Below are 22,149 nucleotides of genomic sequence, written 5' to 3'. Positions count from 1 at the left end.
TATATATATATATATATATATATATATATATATATATATATATTCACTTATAGTTGACATACAATATTATACAACTTCAGCTTCAGGTTCAAGTGAACCTGAAGTGATCAAGCCAGAACTCATATTCTTAAAATAGCAATACTACCCAAAGCAATCTATATAGGTTCATTGTAATTGCTATCAAAATGGTATTTTTCACAGAAATAGAAAAAACAATCCGAAAATATTTGTGTGGAACCATAAAGGACTCTGAATAGCCAAAGCAATCTTAAGGAAGAAAAGCAGTCGAGCCCCAAGGGCCCCAGCGTGAGGAGCAGAGAGGACTGGGTCTTTCTCTCCAGCACGGCCTCAGCCAGGTCATGGTTTTGTAAGAAAACCAGAGTATGAGCTGGAGTGGGTGCAGTGCTGCAATGGGGTGGACCCATAGCTCAAGCACAGACGAAGATCCAATACTGACTTCACACCTCTGTTAGTGATGATCTCTACAGAGAAATGAAGAACTCAGAAACCAACCATAAGCTCCAGATGAGCTGCAAAAACAGGAATACAAATTCAACGACCTTGGGACAGAATTTCAGCAACATCAAACCAAGTAGCATGAAATTGCAGGTTGCTCATAAACCCCAGGACCTCCTTGCCACATCCACAGGCAGGGGGAGGCCCATCCCCACCACCACCAGCTCCGCTAGCACCACCTCTGCCCGCAAGATTTGCTCCCCTTCCTCCAACTCCTTTACCCCTACTACGTGGCATGCCATCCGCCTATCACCTTTGTTCAGGGATCTCCTGCTCCAGGATCACTGCCTGCCCTAACTTGGAAAATGAAGCAGTAATAAATGCATAAACCTGAAAAAGAAAGAAAAGAAAAGCTGGACGCATCACACGTCCTGATTCAAACTGTATTACAAAGCTGTAGTAATCAGAATAGTACTGGCACAAAAGCAGTTACATAGATCAATGGAACAGAATAGAGAGTCCAGAAATAAACCCATGAATATATGGTCAATTACTTTCTGACAAAGGAGCCAAGAATATACAATGGGAAAAGGACAGGCTCTTCAATAAAAGGTGTTGGGAAAACTGGATAAACTCATGCAAAAGAATGAAATTGGACCCTTTTCTGATACCATACACAAAAATCAACTCAAAATAGATTAAAGGTTTGAACATAAGACCTGAAACTGTAAAACTCCTATAAGAAAACATAGGGTAAGCTCCTTGACATCCGTCTTAGAGATGACTTTTTGGATTTGACACCAAAAGCAAAGGCAAAAAACCCCCCAAAACAAACAAGTGATGCTACATCAAATTAAAAAGCTTCAACACAGCAAAGGAAACCATCAACAAAATGAAACAGCAACCAACGAACTGGGAAAAAATATTTGCAAACCATATATCTGATATAGGATTACTATCCAAAAATATATAAAGAACTCATACAACTCCATAGCAAAAAAGCCCAAACAATTTGATTCAAAAATTAGCAGAGGAACTGAATAGACATTTTTCTAAAGGGGACACATGAATGGCCAATAGGAGCATGAAAAGGTGCTCAACTAATCGTCAGAGAAATGAAAATCAAAACCTCACCCCTCTTAGAATAGCTGTTAACAAAAAGACAAGAGATAACATGTTGTGAGGATGTGGAGAAAAGGAAACCCTTGTGCGCTGCTGGTGAGAATGTAAACTGGTGCAACCACTCTGGAAAACAAGGAGGTTCCTAAAGAAAAATTATAAATAGACCTACCATATGATCCAGCAATCTCATCTCTAGGTTATATATCTTTAGGAAACAAAATCACTACCTCTAAGGGCTATCTGTACTCCTATATTCATTGCAGCATTATTCACAATAGCCAAGATATGGAGACAACGTAAGTGTCCATCAACATAAATGGATATATACAATATATATATATTGACAATATATATAAAAGTATTATCTGGCCATGAGAAAGACAGATATCCTGCCATTTGCAACAAACATGGATGGACCTAGAGGGTATTATGCTAAGTGAAATAAATCAGACAGAGAAAGACAACTACTGCATGATATCACTTATATGCAGAATTTAAACGTAGAAACAGAGACTAGAATGGTGGTTGCCAGGGGCTGGGGAATGGAAGTGAAAGAGGAGATGTTGGTCAAAGGACACAACTTTCTAGCTATAAGATGAGTAAGTTCTGGGGAATCTAATCTACAGCATAGAGACTATAGTTAATAATATTGTACAGTTGACCCTTGAACAACATGGGTTTGAACATGAGTTTGAACTTATAGGTGGATTTTTTCAATAAATACTACAAATGTATTTTTCTTATGATGTTCTTAACATTTTCTTTTCTGTAGCTTACTTTATTGTAAGAATACCGTATATAATACATGTAACATACAAAATATGTGTTAATTGACTGTTTATGTTATCAATAAGGCTTCCAGTCAACAATAGGCTATTAGTAGTTAAGTTTTGGGGGAATCAAAAGTTATATGTGGATTTTCGACTGTGTGGGGAGTGGGGTGGGGGTAGGGGTGGGCTTGGGGTCATTGCCCCAACTTCTTCATTGTTCAAGAGTCAACTGTATTATATGCTTTAAGAAAAAAAAAAGGAAAGAAAAGCTTCAGACCCGGAGAAAATACCTGCAGACCACATACCTGACAAAGGCCTTTTATCCAGACTCTATAAGAGCTCTCAGAACCCAACAGTAAACACCAAACAATCCAATTAAAAAATGGGCAAAACACATGAACAGACATTTCACCAAAGAGTATATACAAATGACAAATAGCCCATAAAAATATGTTCAATGTCATTAGTCATTAAGAAAATGCGAATTAACATCATAATAAGAGACTATTACATGCCTATAGAGATGGCTAAAATAAAACAATAGTGGCAACACAACACGTTGGCAAGGATGTGGAAAAATTGGATCACTCATACATTGTTGGTGGGAGTGGAAAATATACATAATTTAATATGTGTATGTATATGAATGTTCATATCAGTTGTATTCATAATAGCCCCAAACTGGAAACAAGCTAACTGTCCTTCCATAGGTGAAATGGTTAAACAAACTGTGGTCCACCCCCACCATGGAATGCCAGTTGGCCACAGAAAGGAGCAAGCTATCGACCCACACAGCCACCTGGATGAATTCCAGAGATGGAGAACAGGCAGGTCAGTGGTTACCAGGGGTTAGGGATGGGGGTGGTGGTATGGCAGTAACAAGGGGGAGCTTGGTGGTGATGGAATAGTTCTGTATCTTGATTGTAATGGTGGTTACACAAATCTGTGATAAGGTTGCATACATCTACACACACACACACACACACACACACAAATGAGCTCATGTAAACTGTTGAATTCTGAACAAGCTCTGGATTAAACTGACGTCAACTTTCTGGCTGTGATGTTATTGCATTATAGTTGTCAAGATGATACCATTGGAGGCAACAGGTGAAGGCTGCTTGCAAGCTCTCTGTTGTGTTTTTTAAAAAAACAAGTTCCTGTGAATCTATAATTATGGGGTTGAAGGGCTAGAGGCCTTTCAGCCCTGAGGACCATGACTCCCTTATGCGCCCCAGGGCCTCTGTGGTGTGATAAGGACAAAGGAGATGCTGAGGCCCAGAGAGGGTCATGTTCTGGGTCCCCAGTGGCTAATCAATCAAGCTTCAAAGCTCCCAAGGCAGTGGTTGCCCACTGGGACCACCTGTGGTGGGGAGGATGAAGGTATGTGCATGTACCTGGGAAGAGCTAGGGGCGCATGGGACTGTGCTCAGGGAGGTGCAGGGGCCTGGTCTCTGGGGCCACTGTGTTCAGACAGTGTGATGCCCCCAGGGCCAGGGTGGAGTGCAGGGCTTGAGGCTTGCGAGGTCAGTGATGGGGACTAAAGGGGTGCTGAGGCTGGGAGAGAGCAGTCTCTGCTCAGGGCAGTGGGCCCAGATGAGAAGGCCTGACAGGTGGACAGATGGTAGTTAGCATCCTGGGGGAGTGAGGGTTCCGGCCTTCAGCAGCACAGAAGAGTGTCCTCAGGGACCCAGTCCCAACCAGAGCAGAGAACAGGCCCATCCAGGGCAAGTGGTTGGGGATGGGGACAGGAGGGAAGGGCAGGGTCAGATGCCTGGCTGACTGGCTGTAGCACACGATGGGGTGGGGGCTGTTTGTCCCACCAGGTTTAATGGGCTTTGCTGTTCCCGCCCTGGCAGCCTGCTTTCAGATGTGGTCCCCACACCTCCCATAACCGGGGACCCAAGCTCCAGGGACACTGAGCAGAAAACTGGGCCTGACCCCAGCCCACAGCAGCCCTATCTGGCTCTCCTCACCCCAGGGTTCAGGTGGGGCCCTACTCATCACATAGGACCAGTCCTGGGGGAGGGGGACTCCCCCAGCAGGGAACGAATTCCTAACAACTTGGTACCTGATCTATCCACACCGAGCTCTGTGAAGGCTCCTAAGGTTGAGTCAGATGGTGTCCTAGCCCTTCTTTGGGGACTCCCAACCTAGTATCCCAACTCTACTCCCACAGCTGGACAGCTGGACAGCTGGGCATCTGCATGGACTTCCCGTCCCACCCAGGAAACTGGGCACAGGTAGTGTTTGACCAGATTACCAACAGGCCCTGGGGCTAGGGGTGTGCCAAGGCTTGCTGTGTGTCCTCAGGAAGAACACTGTCCTTCTCTGGGCTGCAATAGTCTAGGAACTCTTGGACTTCGATCCCTGAGCTTGTCAGAATTCCACCACTGAGAGCTGGAAACAAAAGAGGAAGCGGGCGCACACCCGCCCGACGCCCGACGTCTGTGTCCGTTGGCTGTGTGAATCAGTTTCCGGCCCCGCCCCTGGGGCCGCACGTGACCGCAGGTGGCGGCGGCCGTGGCGGCGGCGGCGGCGGGGTGGGCGGGGTGGCACTTAGTCACCGGTCTGCTGCTGCCTGTACACACCGCTCCGCCCGCGCTGCTTGCTTGCCTGTTCTGCGCCGCGCCCGCGATCGCCCGGTAAGCGAGTCCCGGCCAGGACGCTCAATCCCGGTCCCCTGGGGCGTCGCTGCCCACCTGCCGCGCTTCCCCTAGCCTCCTCTGGCAGGCCGCTGGGGTTGCCTATCCTGGCGCCCAGGGATTTTTAAGACCTCTCTCCCACCCCCCTCCCGGAAGCCTTGGGAATGCGGGACGCCACTAAGCAGGGCCAGAGGCCGTCCGATATCAGTCTCCTGCCTCCCACTACTGGAAACTTATTGGAAGTTCCCCGCCAGCCCTGTTTCCCCCTAGAAGTTGTCTAGGACTTCAAGCAGCTCCAGAAATCTTCTGGGATGATACAGGACACTGTATCTCTACAGATACAGGACACTGGGCCTTGGGATGTGTCCCACCCATCTCTTTCACCCTGCCCTGTCTCCCCTCCCCAATCCCACCTGTGCTTTGCCCTGACGCCTGGTTCACCTTGTCTCTCCTGCAGGTTCTGTATGGGCAGAGAAGCAGAGGCAGCCCTGAAGCCCTGTGTGCTGTGAGCATTCTGTCTCCTACCAACCTCTGCAGAAGCACTGGACAAGTGGCATCATGGCCTTGTCTCAGGTGCAATGTCTGGACAACAGCCATGTCAACTGGCGCTCCAGCGAGTCCAAGCCCGAGTTCTTCTATAGCGAGGAACAGCGCCTGGCGCTGGAGGCCCTGGTTGCCCGGGGCCCCGAGGCCTTCTACGAGGTGCTGAAGAAGGAGAACATCCGAGATTTCCTCTCGGAGCTGGAGCTCAAGCGCATCCTGGAGACCATCGAGGTGTATGACCCGGGCTCCCAAGACCCTCGGGGCTCAAGCTGCCCCCAGGGCCCCGAGGACAATGGAGTCGGGGACGGTAAGGAGGCCAGTGGGGCAGGTGGGGCCCCCACCGAGGCCGAGCCACCACCCTCACTGGAGTACTGGCCCCAGAAGTCAGATCGCTCCATCCCACAGCTGGACCTGGGCTGGCCTGACACCATTGCCTACCGTGGTGTGACCCGGGCCAGCGTCTACATGCAGCCCCCCATTGACGGGCAGACCCACATCAAAGAGGTGGTGCGCAAGATGATCAGCCAGGCGCAGAAGGTAAGCCAGGGCAGGTGGGAGTCCCTGGAGAGGATGATGGCCCAGTGGGCCTGGCCTGCCCCTGGCATCTCCCCACCTCAGTGCATGTTCACTTGGAGCCCAACATGGAGAGTCCACCGCAGTCCCCTGTGGGCTCCTGGCTGCCTTCCTGCCTTCATGAGGGTCCTCATTCTTTGCAAAGGGATAGGGTGCCTGGGTCCTCTGGCAGGTGAGCTGCCTTATCTCAGAGGGCCTTTGTGCATTGTTCGGGGTGTTTCTGATTTTCCCAGGCCTGGTAAGCAGATTACCCAGAAGAAGGCGCTGCAATGGGGTGGGGCAGGAAGGAACTGTGGGGCTTTCTCCCACTGTGATTCACGCCTGAGAAGTGCAGGCTCACACACACCATGAGCTCTCTGGTGTTACTTTTGTTGGGTGGGGGAGTAGGCATGGAGATTGAGAATTCACCTGAGTCCATCTGAGGCTGGCCTGGAGGTCTGATTGGAAATGTGCCTGTTGCCTGGGTGTGCTGGGCAACTGAGAGCCAGTTGCTCTCCCTCCCTGAGTCTCTTCATAAGCTTTGCAATGGCAAAACTTTTTCAGGTTGGGTGTAGGGGGTAGGGATGGCCTGTTCTTCAAGGGTGGACGTGGAGTGATTTCAGCCAAGGGTTGTCCACCTGGGCTGAATTTCACCACTGTAAGGGACCTCAAGCATTGTCTGGACCTCCCCTTCCCAACCCCTGCCAAGCTATGCAGTGTCCCTGGTGTGGATAGCCATTCTCAACTGACACATATTCTAAGAGGAGCTCATTACTTGCAGAGACTGCCAGGCCATTACTGGATAGCCATGACCTTGAGTGGGTGCTTCTTCCTGCTTAGAGAAAGTGCCTTTTCATGGTTTCAGAGCACATCCTGACATAACAGATAAAGCCTGCCTAGCGAGCTGTGTTGAGAAGGATTCTGAGGCCAGGTCTGGGCTCAGTAGAGAGCAGCGAGTGATTAGCAATCTCTGCCCTGGCCTTGGGCTGTGGGCAAGGTATTTCTGGTGGAATCTTAACTCCTTCACAGTTCCGGGCCCAGAGCAGGGCAGCAAATCACACCAGACCTGAATGCTGGCTTTGGGGACCATCCTGGCTGACAGACAGGCCCTGGGGGAGCTCTTGGGCAAAGAACTGAGAAGTGGGTCAGGAGCTGAGGAGGTAGCTTAGGTTTCCAGAGATGTTGAGTCTCTGTCCCCTGAGGGGGCCAGCCGAGTCAGAGAGCCTGTGTCAGGGAGCCTGGCCTGGCCCAGGAAGCTTTGGGGCTTCAGGTTTCTGGTTGGTAAAAGGGAGGTGGTAAGGATAAAAGCTGCGTCTTTGGCTGTTGTGAAGATGGAATTGGGTGACGGGAGTGAGGAAGAGTTAGAGGAAGAGGAGGAGAAGGGGAGGAGGAAGGGACCGTCATAGCTTCCAGGCTAAATAACCCTCCGTACGCTTGCCGTGGGATAGGAAAGTGCTGCTGACATGGGTGCCTGATTTGAGATCATGGAACCCAGTCCCATGGGAGGGCCTGTTGGGATCCTATTACCCAGCCTCTACTCCCTTTTTTTGTTTGTTTTTTTGTGTTTTTTTAGCTGAGCCATCCTGCCACCTGTTGGCAGCTCAGCAGCAGCTCAGCTCAGGCTGGGAATTGAACTGGTGACCCCGTTGTTCAGAGCTTGCACTCTTGAGTGAGCTCTTAACCAACTGAGCCACTCAGCCGGCCCTTCCACTCCCTTTTTAAAAGTGGGGAAACTACAATAAGACCCAAGGAAACTTGACCTGCTGTGCCAGGGTTCCCCTTCATCTGTTCTTCTCCTCACCACCAGGAGTAGGAAGGAGGCAGATATCAGATCCCAGCTTGGCAGGAGAATAGCCAGAGTCTAATCTCCCCCAGAAAGAAAGACAAATGGCCTAGCCCAGTGATGGGGCCAGATAGGGGTGTCCAGGGCCAGGCTGGGCACTCAGGGAAGCCTCCCCATATCTCTATGGCTGGGGCTGAGCCTGGCCTCCATGTAGTCTTGTGGACCCCCCATAATTCCATTTGTTCCCTGCAAAGACCCATAAGGTTATCAGTGTCACCTGCCTAAGATGACATAACCAGGAAGAAGTCCATCTTAGGTTTGAACCCTGATCTGTTTGGTACCAGTCAGTGCTTTTCTGCATGTCCCCAAACAGGTATGCACTGCACCCTGCTTTCATCCCTCTAAGAATGGGGCTCACTGCTGAGACTGACTGCCCCCTCAGAGAGCAGGGAGCCTCAAAGGCCCAACAGGAAGGGTCTCAGAGCCAATAGAGGCCAGGCACCTCATCCTGCAGATGGGGACAGTGAGACAGAGAAGGCAGGGCTTTATTCATACCCCACAGCACCATGGTGCACGGAGCCCCTGCTTTCCAGCCTACCTGCTTCCCTGTCGCATCTATCCTGCGAACCAAGGTGTGTTTGTGGGCCTTCTATAATAACAATAACTATTGTTTATTGAGTGTGAGCCATTTTATAATCTCAGGTAGTGTTATCTGCCCCGTTTTCCACATGTAGAAACTGAGGCCTGACTGGTTAGTCTCTACCAAGGTCATCTAGCTAGTTCTTGGGTGGAGGGGTGGGGTCCAGACCTGTGTTGTCCTCAAACTGTAGGATGGGTCCCCTCTGGCCTTGGCGGGCAGGGAGGGGCAGGTCATCCAAGCTCCTGCAATTCTCCCATCTCCCCTGCTCTGGCTGCTTCCCAGGCTTGCAGGGGCTGGGCCGTGACGCTGACGGATGCTGACAAATGCTGACGGAGACTTTTGCTTGGCCCGCCCACCAGGAGCTCTGCTTGCCTTTTTTCTTCCCATGAATCACCTCTTTTCCCCGCGCCCCCGCGTCCTCCTCTCACCTCTGGTACTAATGCAGGGGAAACACTCCCCTTCCCAGCTCTAGAATGGAGATCCCATTGTCCATCCACCTGGCCCGAACACTGGACTCCTTCCCACCAGGGCACCTGGGCAGGGGCTCCTGGCGCTGAGTCAGGGTGGCCCAGCCCTCCACCTGCTCAGCTAGGCCTGTCGTCAACAGGGCAGGCAGACCCTGGGGCAGGGAAGTGACATAGCACACACACAGCCTCCCCTGGCTAAGCCACACGGGAGGCTGTGTTCCTGTCAGGCCTACCCCCAGATCTCCTCTTTCCCAAAAGACTAGAATGGAACTAAAGGGCCACAGTATAAGAAGCCAAGAGTGCTGGGGTCAGGTCCCTGCTCTGCCTCCACCACTGTGTGACCTGGCACAAGCCCAAGCCCCTCTCTGAGCCTCAGTCATCTTGTCTATAAAATGGGTACAGGCATTGAAGACTGTTAGAGTCCCTTCAGCTCTGACACCTTGCTGCCCTGCGATTCTAGACGCTTCTAGGACAAGAGATGGGTGGGTCCTGAGTCTCAGAGGACTCCCCTGGCTGTGTGGCTCTGAGCAGACGGTTAGTGCTCTCAGAGACACTTCCCAGCTCCAGTGGGCTCCCGTTTACTAAGTTGCCTGCCCCGCCCCCCACCCCCAGGAGCCAGTGATTTATCTGGGGGAAAACCTGCTGTGGGGTTCCAGTTGCATACCAGAGGCCGGGCCTGTAGCATCACGCCTAGGAGGGATGAGCCCAGGCCTCACTCAGCTGCAGCCTCTGAGAGACAGGGGTGAGGCTGGGCTGGTTGGGGAGGAGGCGGGGGAGGGCACATGTGCGCACACACGCACGCATGCAAACACACACACACACAAGCACAGGACATGGAACCAGGGCCCCTAGTAAGATCCCTTCAACCGTCTGACAGCTTGAGGGGAGGCCCCAGGGGCAGGCGCGAGTCATGTACAGATGAGGAAACTGAGGGAAAATGAATGGTGAAGGATGGACAAGTACCCAGATCTCAGGCTGGCCAGGCCAGAGCTTGGGAACAGAGACCCAGAGAAGTTAAGTTTCTTGCCTAGGGCCAATACAAGGGACAGGAACCAAATATCATGATGCCTGATTAAGCCCTCATCTTTTCTGTCAGGTCCCCACCTTCTTCATACACTGAAGTCCTGGCTCATGGCTCAGCTCCGGCAAAATAAAAGCAACTTAATGAGGCATTTATTAAACACCAGCTATACGCCAAGTGCTGAGTGGGCACTTGACCTACACTGTCATCCTGCCAACAACTCCATAAAGTAGGCGTTGTCTCCACTGTCCAGATGAGGAAACTGAGGGCTGGCAGGGCTCAGAGAGGGCAAATAACTTGACCAAGGTCACAGAGCTGATAATTGGAGGAGCTGGGCCCAAAACCCAGGTGTGCAGGCTCTGAGCCCCCTTTTCCTGGGAAAAGCAGCATCTTGGCTGCTTTTCCTGAGCCCAGCCCCTCATGAGCCTTGGAGCCTCGCCGCCAGCCCCCAGCTTGACTCAGAACAGTAAAAGCATTTTCATGAGGCTCCTTGTCCCTATCAGGCTCCCAAACACGGGGGCTCTCCAGGAAGGGATAGCAGTCTGACCACACAGGGTTGGCAAGCACAGGGTGACGGGGCTGAGGCCACGGCAGGTCCCAGCAGACTAGGAGGGAAGGCTGTCACTGTCCCTGAGCTAGGCAGCACCAGGACAGCTTCAGTGCCCCGAGAGGCCCCAGCCAGCTGTTCCCATGGGCACACAGTGGGTCTGGGGAGATGCATCCTGCCTCTGGCAATTTTCAGTCCAGGGCCAGGGCCCTCACCTGCCAGGTAAGGAACCATCTGATAACATAATTTCAGGTGTTAGCTCCCGTTTTCTGCAAAGGCTTCCTACCCATCTGCATTTGCATCTTAACAGTTTGGGAAGAGCCAGGAGCAGCTCTGCCAGGAAGGGGGCCAGCACCTCTGGGCTGGGTACACATTGGGCTCCAGGAGCACTCAGGCAGCCTCACGCCTGCAGGCATTGTCCTCCCTTGACACTGTGAGGTGGGGCCTATTGTCATACTCACGTCACAGATGAGGATACCAAGGCACAGAGCAGGCCAGGGCCTGCCGAAGGTCACACCAGGCTCTTTGGTGTGGCAAGCCAGGCTCCACAGTACCCCAGTCTCCCTGGTTTGACAGGCTCATCCTAGAGCCAAGGGTCCTCCCCCTGGGCCAGCAGAGAGGATCTGGTCCTCTCAGAAGCCCCTGGCATACATGCCTATCTCCACCACCTCTTTGCTGCATGACCTTTGTCCTCAGTTTCTTCATCTGTAAAATGGGGGTTGATCACTTGTCTTGAGGCAGTAACAGTCGTGAGTGCCCACAAGACACTGAGTGCACCAGGACCACACCCTACGTCCTGGCAGGCCCCGGCCTGGGTGGGCTGTACCAGCCTTCTTCGTGGGGTCCAAATGATCCCCAGATTAAATGCCATGGGTGGCAGTAGGAAGACAGGCTTTGGTATTATGCAGACCAGGCCTGAGCCCAAACTCTGCTGTTATCTAGCCATGCTGCCCGGAGATAGCTGCTTCCCCTCTCTAAGCTCCCGTCCTTCCTCTTTGTGATGACAACACCTGCCTCAAAGTCGTGGTAAGATCAAATGGAAAGAAGAGGGCATAAATCACTTGGTGTGGTGTCTGGCATGGAGCTGGCCTTCAGTAAATGCCAGCTGTCTTCCTCAGCCCTTTCCTGACAGCCTCTTTCTGAGAGAAGTCTGGTTTGAGAAGTGCTGAGCTCCCCATTCTGGGGGAGTTGAAGCAGGGGCTTGGTGGAATGCAGTAGAGAGGATGTGGGCGTCACGTGGCCCGGAGGGGCCGGTGCTCAGCCCGCCCCTGGCTCGCCTGTGTAATCTTTGGCAATCTTTTCCAGGCCAGTCTTCCTGGGAGATTGAGATGCTTGATGACTCCATGGTGTCTGTCACTCTTGGGCCCTGGAGAAGCTAAGGTTTTAAAGGCTTTCGAATTTATGATTCTGAGATTTTCCAGTTTGAAAATCCTCAGTTTGTGCCATTTGTTGACAACTGTAGGTGATCTGGCTGGCTGGATCCTGCCCCTGTAGGCCTGGCAGCTTGGAGGACTCTGAGGCCCCTTGAGGCTGGCGGGTAAAGAGAGCAGCTTGTCTTCTTGTCCCGTCCACAGGGCATAGCCCTGGTCACCTGATGGCCTTTCCCCATGCTCTGCCAGCCCCGGTCTCTGCAGCATTCCTGAGCCGTGCTGAGGAGACTGATGTCTATCTGAGGAAGGCTGGAGACTCAGGGCAGGGACCCACAGTGCCGAGCCTCCTAGTCAGAGGGCTCTGGGCGGGACCAGTAGTGCTTCTTGACCCCATCCCACTGCAGCCACTTGGTGCTCAGGAAGCCTGAGCTTTCTTTAACTGGCTTTAATGAGGCTTCCGTCTTAATATTCCGGAGAGTGGGGAAGGTGCCAGAGCTGATGAATGTTGGAGGGGAGAGACCTCAGATCATTCAATCCAACTCCCAGTGTTCCCAAGATGAGAAACTGAGGCTTCCAGTGGGAAAGTGCTCAGCTATAAGCCCCCCAGGGAAGGAGTGGCAGAACAGGAGTCCCTGGGGCATTTACCCTCTGGGCAGTGCTGATGGCCAGGGGTTTGCTTCAGGACCCAGAGTGGCTCTGAGAGGTGGAGAGTGGAATCACAGCTAGAATGTACATAGGATCCCCCACTAGGGGAGGAGCCTGGGAACAGGATGACACCAGCTGATAGTGACTCCCTCTCTGGAAAATGTGAGTGGTCATCACTGCCCCTCTTTGGCTCCTGGAAAAGGGACACCCATACACGTGTCAGCAAGCTGGCCTTGGCTTGGGTCAGCATTTGTTACTGTAATCACAGACTCCCTCCCTTGTCTACACTTGGTGACAGACCTTCAGAGCCAGAGGACGGGCACACTGGTTTGGAGCACCAGGAGTCGGGGGGAACACTGCCCACAGTAGGGCCAGGCGCTCCCAGGAGTCATCCTCAATGCCTGGAGAACCTTCCGGGCCTTTCAGATGGCATCTCATTAATCCAGCCAGCACCAGAGGAGGGCTCATGTCGAGAACATAGGAAACTGAGGCACTGCAGCCAGGTCTGCCCCAGCCCTCCGGCTGGAGGAGGGGGTTGAGGACAGGAGAGCAGCAATTCCTGTGTTTGTTTCAGATCCCCTGTGAGGTGGGTGGGGGCCACGCCTCCACCATGGAGATAATTGCAGTTCCCTGGCGTCTCGGCCCTCCATCTGTATAGGAGGTGGCAGTAGCTGCAGTGCAGGTCTGCTGGAGATGAATTCCTCAGCATTTGTAATGTCTGAAAAAGTTCTTATTCTTATTTCCTTTTGGTTTTGAAAGCTATTTTCACTGGGTATGGAACCTAGGTTAACAGTTTTTCTGTTTAGCACCTTAAAGATGTTGCTCCGTATTCTCTGGCTTGCATCGATTCCGAGGAGAAACCTGCTTACCTATTCCTCAGTACATAATGGTCTTTTCCCCTCTGGCAGCTTTTAAGATTTTCTCTTTATCTTTGGTTTTATCATTGCCACGAAGGGGGGCCAGCCAGCACCTCTGGGCTGGGTACACACCGGGCTCCAAGAGCACTCAGGCAGACAGCCTCACGCCTACAGGCACTGCCCTCCCTTGACACTGTGAGGTGGGGCCTATTGTCATACTCACGTCACAGATGAGGATACCGAGGCACAGTAATGTCATTATGATGTACATTGATTTAGTTTTCTTTATGTCTCTTCTGCTTAGAATTCATTGAACTTGCTGAACTTGTGGATGTATAGTTCTTATCAAATGTGGAAATGTTATAGCCATTATTTTTTCAGTGTTTTTCTGTCTCCCACGCCCTTCAGCACCTTCTGAGACTCCAATTACACACATATTAGACCTTCGAAATTGACCCACAGCTCACTGATGCTCTGATCTTGTTTTTTCTTTCTCTCTGTGTATCATTTTGGATCATTTCTATTGTCTTCAAGTTCACAAATTTTTTCTCACAGTGTCTAATCTGCTACTAATCCCATCCCACGTATTTCTCATCGTAAATACCGAATTGTTTCAATATGGTGTTATTTTAAAAATATCTTCCATGTCTTTAACTTTTTGAAAACAATTATAACGGTTTTCATGTTTTTATCTGCCAGCTGTATCATCTGTATCTATTCTGGGTTAGTTCCGATAGAATTTTTTTTTTCTCTCATGTGGGTCATTTTTTTCCTGTTTATCTGGTAATTTTTTATTGGATAGCAGACAATTTTATGTTGTAGGGTGCTAGAGTTTGATTTTTTTTTCCCTTTAAATATTTTTGAGCTTTGTTCTGGGATACAGTAAAGTTGCTTGGAAACAATTTGACACTTTACAGGCTTGCTGTTAAATTGTATTAGGTGGGAGCAGAGCAGATTTGATCCAGGGTAGGAGCTGGCGAACTGTGGACCAAGTCTCGCTTACTGCCTTCTTTTGTAAATAACAAAACACAGACGTACACATTTGTTTATGTACTATCTACAGCTGTTTCCTGCTATAACAGCAGAGCTGAGTAGTTGTGTCAGAAGCCGTATGACCTGCAAAGCCTGAAATATTTACTATCTGGCCTTTACAGAAAAAGTATAGTGACTCCTGTTTAGGACTTACTACTTAGGCAGTGTCCTCCTAAGGATTCTCCTGCAGACCCTGAGTGTTAGAGGGGTCTGCACCCTGGCTGTGGGGATATAAACAATTTCTGGTCCTGTGTGAGCACTGGCAATTGTTCTAGCCTCTCCTTTCTGGCAGTTTTCTCCCAGCCTCAGTGGTTTCCTCCCATGCATGTGCTGCTCCGTCACCTACTGAAGGCTCAAGGGAGAGCCCTCTGCAGATCTCTGGTGTTCGCTATGTGCAGCCCTGCAAATTCTGAGCAAACCCTGTCTCCTCAACTCAGGGAGACTGCTGGACTCCACCAGGGCCTGCTCCCTGTGCCATGGCCTGAAGGGGGCTGGGACAACCCTACAGGTTGCCTTACTTGTTTCCTTTCTCTCAGGGATCACGTGCTTGCCGTGCTGCCTGTTGGCCATGATTTCATAGATTTTGCCTGGTTTTTTATTGCTAAGGCAGGAGGGTAAGTGCAGGCTCTGTTATTCTGGCATGGCAGGAAGTAGAAGTTGAATCCAAGGTCTTGATGGCCATTGTCCTAACGCTTAGGACAGTCTGCGTCATTCCCGTGAGGTCCTGCCTTCCCCCCACCTTCTAGCTGGCACAGAGGGAAGCGGGAAATAGGCAGGTGGTAATTCCTGGCCTGTCTACCTGGAGGGTGCTGTGGGTCTGGTAGAACAGCTCTCAGGTTGGTATGATGAGGAGGTGGCAGCTGCTGTCTGCTGAGCATGGGCTCTCAGATCCTGTGCTGGCTCTGTACCTGCATTAATTCCCTTTACCCTCCAACGGCCCTGTAGGGAGGCCACTGCTATTGCCCCATGAGGGAACTAAGGCACTTGCCTGAGGTCACACAACTTCCCAGAGGACAGTTTAGAACCCACACTGACACCCCGGCAGGGCACAGGGTGTTGGGGATCCTTCAGCAGGGACAGCCTTGGGAGTCACATCAACATTTTGCCCATTTTACAGATGAGGGAAACTGAGACCCAGAAAGGGATGTGGCTCACCCGAAGCCTCTGTGGCTGTGGCTGGAACCCAGAGCTCCAACTCTGGTCCCACCCTGTCCTTACCCAGGGACTCAGACTGCTGCTTGCTGGGGCCTAGGGAGGATGGGGATGGGGGGACACTCGCTCCAGTGCCTCGGGCCCATGGCACCAGCACAAGCAGCAGGTTTACAGGCCTCAGGCCATGTCTGTTGGAGGTGGTGGCCACAGGTAAGGTGTTGCTGCTCCACTGTGGTTCAGATGCTGCCACCTGGTTTGAGCACCCCCACACCAGTAACCACCTGGGAGACGGAGGTGCTGGTGGAGGGCATCAGGGGCCTGGGCCAGATACCCGTGTCCACCATCCTACTGGCTTGAGGTGGGACCTGGGGTCGGTCCCCTCCCTTCTCTGGGCCACAGTTTCTGCATCTCTCATGAGGGGGTAGATGTTCACCCATCTCAAGGATATGTCAGGGATCCTAAAACCACCAGGAGATTCGTGGGGAGATTAAGGGAGGCCTGAGAGCAGTGCTAGCCTCATGGAGAGAGGCGGGGGGTTGGGACCCAGTAGGAGGCAGGGTGCGGATCTGTTGGATGGGGAAGAGTGCAGCAAGGGAAAGGAAGTGTGGGAGCTGCTGGAGAAACACGCTTTGGGAGCCTGCGCATATAGCACACCTGAGAGATGTGAGGAGGCGTTTGGGTATGACGAGGCGCACTCAAGCCCAGCGCCGATTTCAGTCCCTGCCGGTGCCACACCCCCAGGCATCATCCACACCCACCAGGATGGTCATCATGGTGTTTGGCCCCTCCCAGTCCTGTGGCTGCATCTTTGAGAGGGGGCTTTCCTGTCAGTAAGATGTGGGGACCACGGAGCTCCCTCCTTCCCTTGGAACTGGCCTGTGTCATCTGTGCAGGCTCTGGGCTGTGGGGCTGGTGCTATCTCATCAGCTCCCCAGCAATGCCAGGCCTAGCGTACGGGACAGACACGTGCCTGCCGTCCCCACCCTGTGTGAACCAGGTTCAGATGGACACAGCCAGTTCCCGTGGTCACAAGGAGAGGGCTTCAGAGCTGGGGCCCAGGCCACCTGCCTCGTGCCCCATGTGGTCTCCTAACACACGTCAGGGCAGGCCAGTCTCCAGATTCCAGCCTCCCCTCGGTCTTTCCACGGCTTTGGGTCTGGCCTTGCCTAAGACCTCTGTCGGGTACGTGTGCACTGGGGTCCCAGGAAGTGGCTGGTGTTTTCCTCTAGGTGGGGCCAGCAGCTTTGCGCTCAAGTCATGGATGTGTGAGTTGCATAGACCATAGGAGTGAGCCAGGCAGACACCCCTACTGGCAGATGGCAAATCGAGGGTTCAGGACAGGCTGTGGCTTGTCCCGGGCTGCCTTCCTTCCTGCAGTCCAAGCCATTTGGTCGCATTTTCAGCTGACAACAGCTCCCTGAGGCCCTCCTTAGTTCAAGCCTCATGCTGGGCCCAGGCAGGGGCTCTGCCCTTGATGAGCTCACAGTGTCACAGATGAGCTGGACCATCCAAATAGACAATTAGGCAAGGGAGTGAACCCCTCTGTGCCTCAGTTTCCTCATCTGTAAAATGGGAATAACTGCTGTCTCTTGGCTGTTGGTGAAGACTGAACAGATAGAGGTTGTTGGGGTTGTTATAAACCCTCATGCAGTGCAAGGCCTAGAGCTGGCTTGTACTATCTTGGGCAGGAGGTGCTCTGGGTGGGGGTGTGGGACCCTGGGCTTTTGAGTCTCTGGCTCCACTTTCCCATGTATAAAATGGGGAAGGGTTCGCAGGACTCAAGGGCCGCCAGGAAGCCTTGGGGCTCTGTGAACAAGCTGTGGAGGCCCTCCCTGGAGTGCCACGCACCCCCTTCCCACCCCTAGCCTTAGCTGGTACCTGTTACAAGGCCTCGTTTTACCAACCCTGGCCCTGAGCTAAATGCCTGGAGAGAGCAAGTGCTCACGCCGGGACCCTATGAAGGACCCACCATGGGGGGCAGGCCCCAACAGATCCCGCCTGACTGCAGATGGTCCCTGAATCAGGCATTCTGCCTGCCCGAGGGTGACGTGGGGAAGGACGCATGTGGAGTGGGTCTTGCTGGGACACATCCCCCAGGCACAGGGCAAGTCCCCATCTGCCACAGCAGGCAGAGCCTGGAACCAGGCCTGACCAATCCAGCGGTGGAGCAAAGGGATGAGGGGTGGTGGCTGCCTCCAGAGAGAAGCCTGTACCCTTCCCAGGGTGGCACCTGAAGCTGTTAGCCTGTAGGAGCGGCTTATCCAAGGGGATCCTAGGGCTGGAGTGGCTTTGGGGATGTGAGGTCCCAGGTGAGGAAGTCCCTGCTGCCACCCCACCCACCCTAGGGTCTCATCATCCTCGACTGGTTTTCACCAAAGGCCATATGAGTCTACTCAGCTCTGACATTGTGTGTCATCTGTCTGCTCACCACCCCCTTGCAAGTAATCTCTGGCCTTTCCTTAAACACCCCCTGGGATGGGGAGTTCACTCCCTCTCTAGACCCCTGCCTAACTTCGGGTCAGAAAGTACTTCCTCATCTGATGCTGATATTTGCCTCCCCTTGGCTCCCCTCTGCTGGTCCCAGCCCCTGCATGGACGATACCAGTTTCTTCTGCCCCACCTGGAACAGGCCTGCAGACTCAAAGACAGAGAGCAGTTGTCTCCCAGAGATGGAGAGGACCCTGGGCCTCAGCTGTCAGGGAGCCTGGGCTGGGTCCCACAGGTCTACTGCCCCATTGTACCAGTGAGAAAGCTGGGCCCTTTCTCACATTGATGAGAGAAACTAGGTGTCTTGCTCAGGGTCACTCAGAGATCATGTCAGTGGCAGGGCAGGGGGTTGCAGCCCTGGAGGAGCTTAGATGGCTCAAGCCGGCAGGGTGAGCTCACTGGGATGTGCAGACTCATCGCCAGCAGGCACCAGGCTGCCTCCCTGTTTCCCTATGTCTATGGATCCCAGGGAGAGGAGCCCACCAGGCCAGCCTCATGTGGGGGTGGGGGTGAGCTCAGCTCCCTGATGGGCCTGGGGAGCTTCTAGGCGGAGTGTCACCAGCTGTGTGGCCCAGAGCACGTTGCCCGCCTCTCTGAAGAAGGCTCCTCCGGGAGGTTCTCAGACCCAGGATAGGTCGGTGTTGCCGGCCCTTGAGGGTAGCAGGGGCTGGACATCTGAGTCTGCAGTATTGGGCCCTGGTCTAATGTGCTCTCCTTTGCTGCCTAGTGGGCAGGGATGAGGGCCAGCGCCTGATGGGCCCCACTAAGGCCCAGGTGCCTGCTGACCACTCCCAAGGCCGGTGGGCTTGTCCACACTGCCCTGTCCCTTCCCTGTGCCTCTTTCCTCCTCAGGCCTTAGGCATGTCACTGCCCACATTGGCCTAAGGCTGAGCTGGGAGTGGGGTAGGTGTACCTTGGCCTCTGGGACCCTGCCCTGAGCCAGGTCCTGGAGGGTGGAGGTCAGCTGTTGTGGGCAGAGGGTGTCAGGTGACAGGAAGAGCACATGTGCTGGTTTGGTCACTGAGGGAGCCTGCTGAAGTCCACACCAGCCCAGGGACTTACGGACAGACGACCTCATCAAGTGACCACGCTAGTTGCTGCCCTGCCCCGGCTGTTGACACATCTGGTTCATATCAGCATCCCGGGGTAGCAGGCGTAGGGCAGCAGCATGACCTGTCCTGGCTCAGGAATGCAAACCAGGAATGGACTAAAACAGGACCCTTGAGCTGACCCTGACACCTGCAAGGAAGGAGACTCTCAGGACACAGACACTTCCTGACTCTCAAACCTTTGAGAGCCAGCTCCTCCCAGACTTCTCGTGAAGCTTTCTCGCTCTTCCCTCTACGTGCCTCACCTGCCAGGTTACTGGGCTTGGTTTTCTTGTGTTAGGGAAACAGCAGGCATGTTGAATGTGCTTCCCCTCCATTCCCTGCTGCCAGAGTCCAGTCTGTGCCACCGACTGAGAATCTTATATCCTAAATGTGGAATACTGAACCTAGAACTTCAGGGCCGCCAGCCCGTCACTTCCCAGTCCCAGTCCTGAGGCTGCGGGGAGCAGGGCTGGAGTGGCACCCAGAGAGGATGGCGGGTGTGGGAGGGCTATACGCCCTGCGAGGTGCCTGTCCCCACTGCCGCGCTGCCTGACAGCCCCAGTCTCTCTTCCTGCTCCCAGGTGATAGCCGTGGTCATGGACATGTTCACTGATGTAGACATCTTCAAGGACCTGCTAGATGCCGGCTTCAAGAGGAAGGTGGCCGTGTACATCATTGTGGACGAGAGCAACGTGAAGTACTTCCTGCACATGTGTGAGCGGGCCCGCATGCATCTGGGACATCTTAAGGTGAGCTGGATGGTCATGAATGACCAACTCATCACTAAGTCGATCAACAAGCACGTCAAGCACCTGCCTTTTAGGGAATGGAGCCCTGTGCCGGGCACACAGAGTTCAGTAATCCCAGTGACTCCTGCCAGGTGGTCACCTGGCCTCTGCTTAAATGACCTGAGGGACGGGACATTAACTACCTCCAACTGTCAGAGATAAGATAAACATTGATTAAGGGCCTGCCAGCCAGGTGTTAACCCACACAAGGTGCTACATCATATAATATATTCTGTCACTGCAGCCCATGACACACTGGTTACCTGTCTTTGCTTGCACACCTCCAATGAAAGCATACTCACTACCCCCACTCCATCAGCTTACATCTTATCTGGAGAGCCCAACTCCTAGGAAGTTCTTTCCTGGGTTTAAGCCAAAATCTGTCTTTAATATCCACCCACAGGTTTTAGTATCTGGCTCTGACAGAGGAAGCTCCCTTGCGCTGAGGTCAGGGAAGGCTTCCTTGATTGATAACTACAGAGTTAAAATGGATTTAAGGAATTCTCAAGAGCAGAGTAGAAAGGGCTTTCTAGTGGGGATACCATGGAGCAAAGGTGAGGGGGTCATGATGGGCCTGGGTTCTCAGCACTGCTTTGCTGTGTGTCCTTGAGCACATCACCTCCCCTCTCTGGGCTCCAGGATCTCATTGGTCTGAAAGAGGGGCATTAGGGCCAGTGTGGCTGGCCTCTTCTGCACAGACACCCTGGCATTTCATCCCTTGCTTGGGGGGTAGAGGGAGCCCTTCTTCTACCCTGCCACTGCTTGGCACCTATGGTAATGCAGCAGTTCCCCAGAGTACAGATCAATGTGCATAATGACAGCTAATACTTCTACAACATTGGACATGTGCCAGGCCTGTGCTAGGTGCTTTACATGGGTCACTTATTTACTCCTTGTGACAACCCAGCTGTTCCCGTTTTACAGATAAGGAAATGGAGGCACTTGCCCAGGTGTCACTCATGGCTAGAAAGTTAAAGAGAAGGGGAGTAGAGGCTAGCACCAGAGCTCTCTGGCTGAGCACAGCCTCTGAGAGGTCAGAATTCCTTGCGCTTTAGGCCTGTGATCTGAACACAATCCCAGGAGAAAGGGAGACACCAGGCTGGTTAACAAGTGACTGGGCTCCCTCACCTGTAATTTATCTGCATTTGTCAAGTGTGCCCCCACCCCCATCTCAACTGAACCCTTTCAAGTGGGTGTGAGCTCTCTGGGCAGCGAGTCTCTGGTTGTTGGGACATTTTAATGTGGCCTCCTTGGTGGCTTGACCCCCAAGCCCCACGCTCACCCGCCACACTGCCCGCCGTGTAATTAGCACTGAGGGTCAACTCCCAGGGCAGACAGCTCATACTGGATAGGTCTAGAGCGCAGAAAAGGCATCTTTTGAAAGGTGGCTGCAGAGGCCTCGGCCCTGTGGGCAGCAGATCAGAGAAGCTCAGGGATCTCTGTCTAGCCTCTTCCCCGTGCGTGGGAAGAGACCCTGTGGGCCCACTCCCATGTGGCCCTGCCACATGCCCAGTGGTGGCTTTACACGTGTCACCTCACTCAGCCCCGTTGCATTCCCAGTGTGTGGATGGTCAGGCAGGAGGACCCTTGTCTGTGCTGAGCGGGGACCTGAACCTGGAATTAGCTGCCCCAGATGCCTCGCCCCTGGCCAGTGCCCCATGCCTCTTCTCAGTAGGGAGACCCCAAACGCAAGTCCCCTTGGAGTGTTTGGAACTCCCAGAAGTGAGAGGCAGGCGGAGCTGGGCTGGGAACGTGGCCCAGAGACTGCATGGGTCTCTCCTGGTGAGGTTGGCCCTGCGCCTCCCCCACCCCCGCCTCTGCTCCCCAGTGCAGTTGTGGGCCTTGGGACCCGCTGCAGTCTCACAGCTCTGTGGGAGCCAGAAGGGACCTTGAGGCCATCTAGACTAGGCTCCCACAGGACAGATGGAGAAACTGAGGCCGAAGAGAGTCTGTGACTTGCCCAGAGGCATTCCACCAAGTCAGGGATGCCTGATGCCAGTAGCGAGAAATCAGCATGGACAAGGAGGGCACAGACCCTTGGTGCCCAGTGTCCCTGGCTGAGGCTGCACCTGCCGTGGGGCTGCCAAGGGACTTGGGCACGTGGCCCTACCTCTCTAGCCTCCAGTGCCTCATGGCCATAATGATGCCTCACAGAGTTGTTTGAGGATGAAATTAGAGGAG

General features: G+C 53.0%; 2 protein-coding genes across 6 annotated transcripts in view; one reads left to right on the top strand and one right to left on the bottom strand.

Annotated features, from left to right (window-relative positions):
• Positions 1 to 22,149, bottom strand: part of SLC5A10 (solute carrier family 5 member 10) — a 56,793-nt gene that overhangs the window by 12,427 nt on the left and 22,217 nt on the right. The gene's annotated exons all lie outside the window — the stretch shown is intronic.
• Positions 1 to 22,149, top strand: part of SACK1G (scaffolding CK1 anchoring protein G) — a 39,940-nt gene that overhangs the window by 7,077 nt on the left and 10,714 nt on the right. For 2 of the 3 annotated variants that reach the window (XM_019656709.1, XM_019656707.1), the window contains exons 1-3: positions 4,903 to 4,993; positions 5,451 to 6,073; positions 19,762 to 19,929. In XM_019656709.1, the coding sequence (XP_019512254.1) occupies positions 5,552 to 6,073; positions 19,762 to 19,929 (690 nt within the window). In that variant the 5' untranslated portion in view covers positions 4,903 to 4,993; positions 5,451 to 5,551. Of the gene's footprint in view, positions 1 to 3,058; positions 3,180 to 4,902; positions 4,994 to 5,450; positions 6,074 to 19,761; positions 19,930 to 22,149 lie in introns of those variants that run through there. The other variant, XM_019656708.1, reaches the window with a different exon arrangement.

The sequence above is a fragment of the Hipposideros armiger genome, unplaced genomic scaffold (assembly GCF_001890085.2).
Source record: "Hipposideros armiger isolate ML-2016 unplaced genomic scaffold, ASM189008v1 scaffold_264, whole genome shotgun sequence".
Classification (NCBI taxonomy): Eukaryota; Metazoa; Chordata; class Mammalia; order Chiroptera; family Hipposideridae; genus Hipposideros; species Hipposideros armiger.
This window is presented reverse-complemented; position numbering and strand designations above follow the sequence as displayed.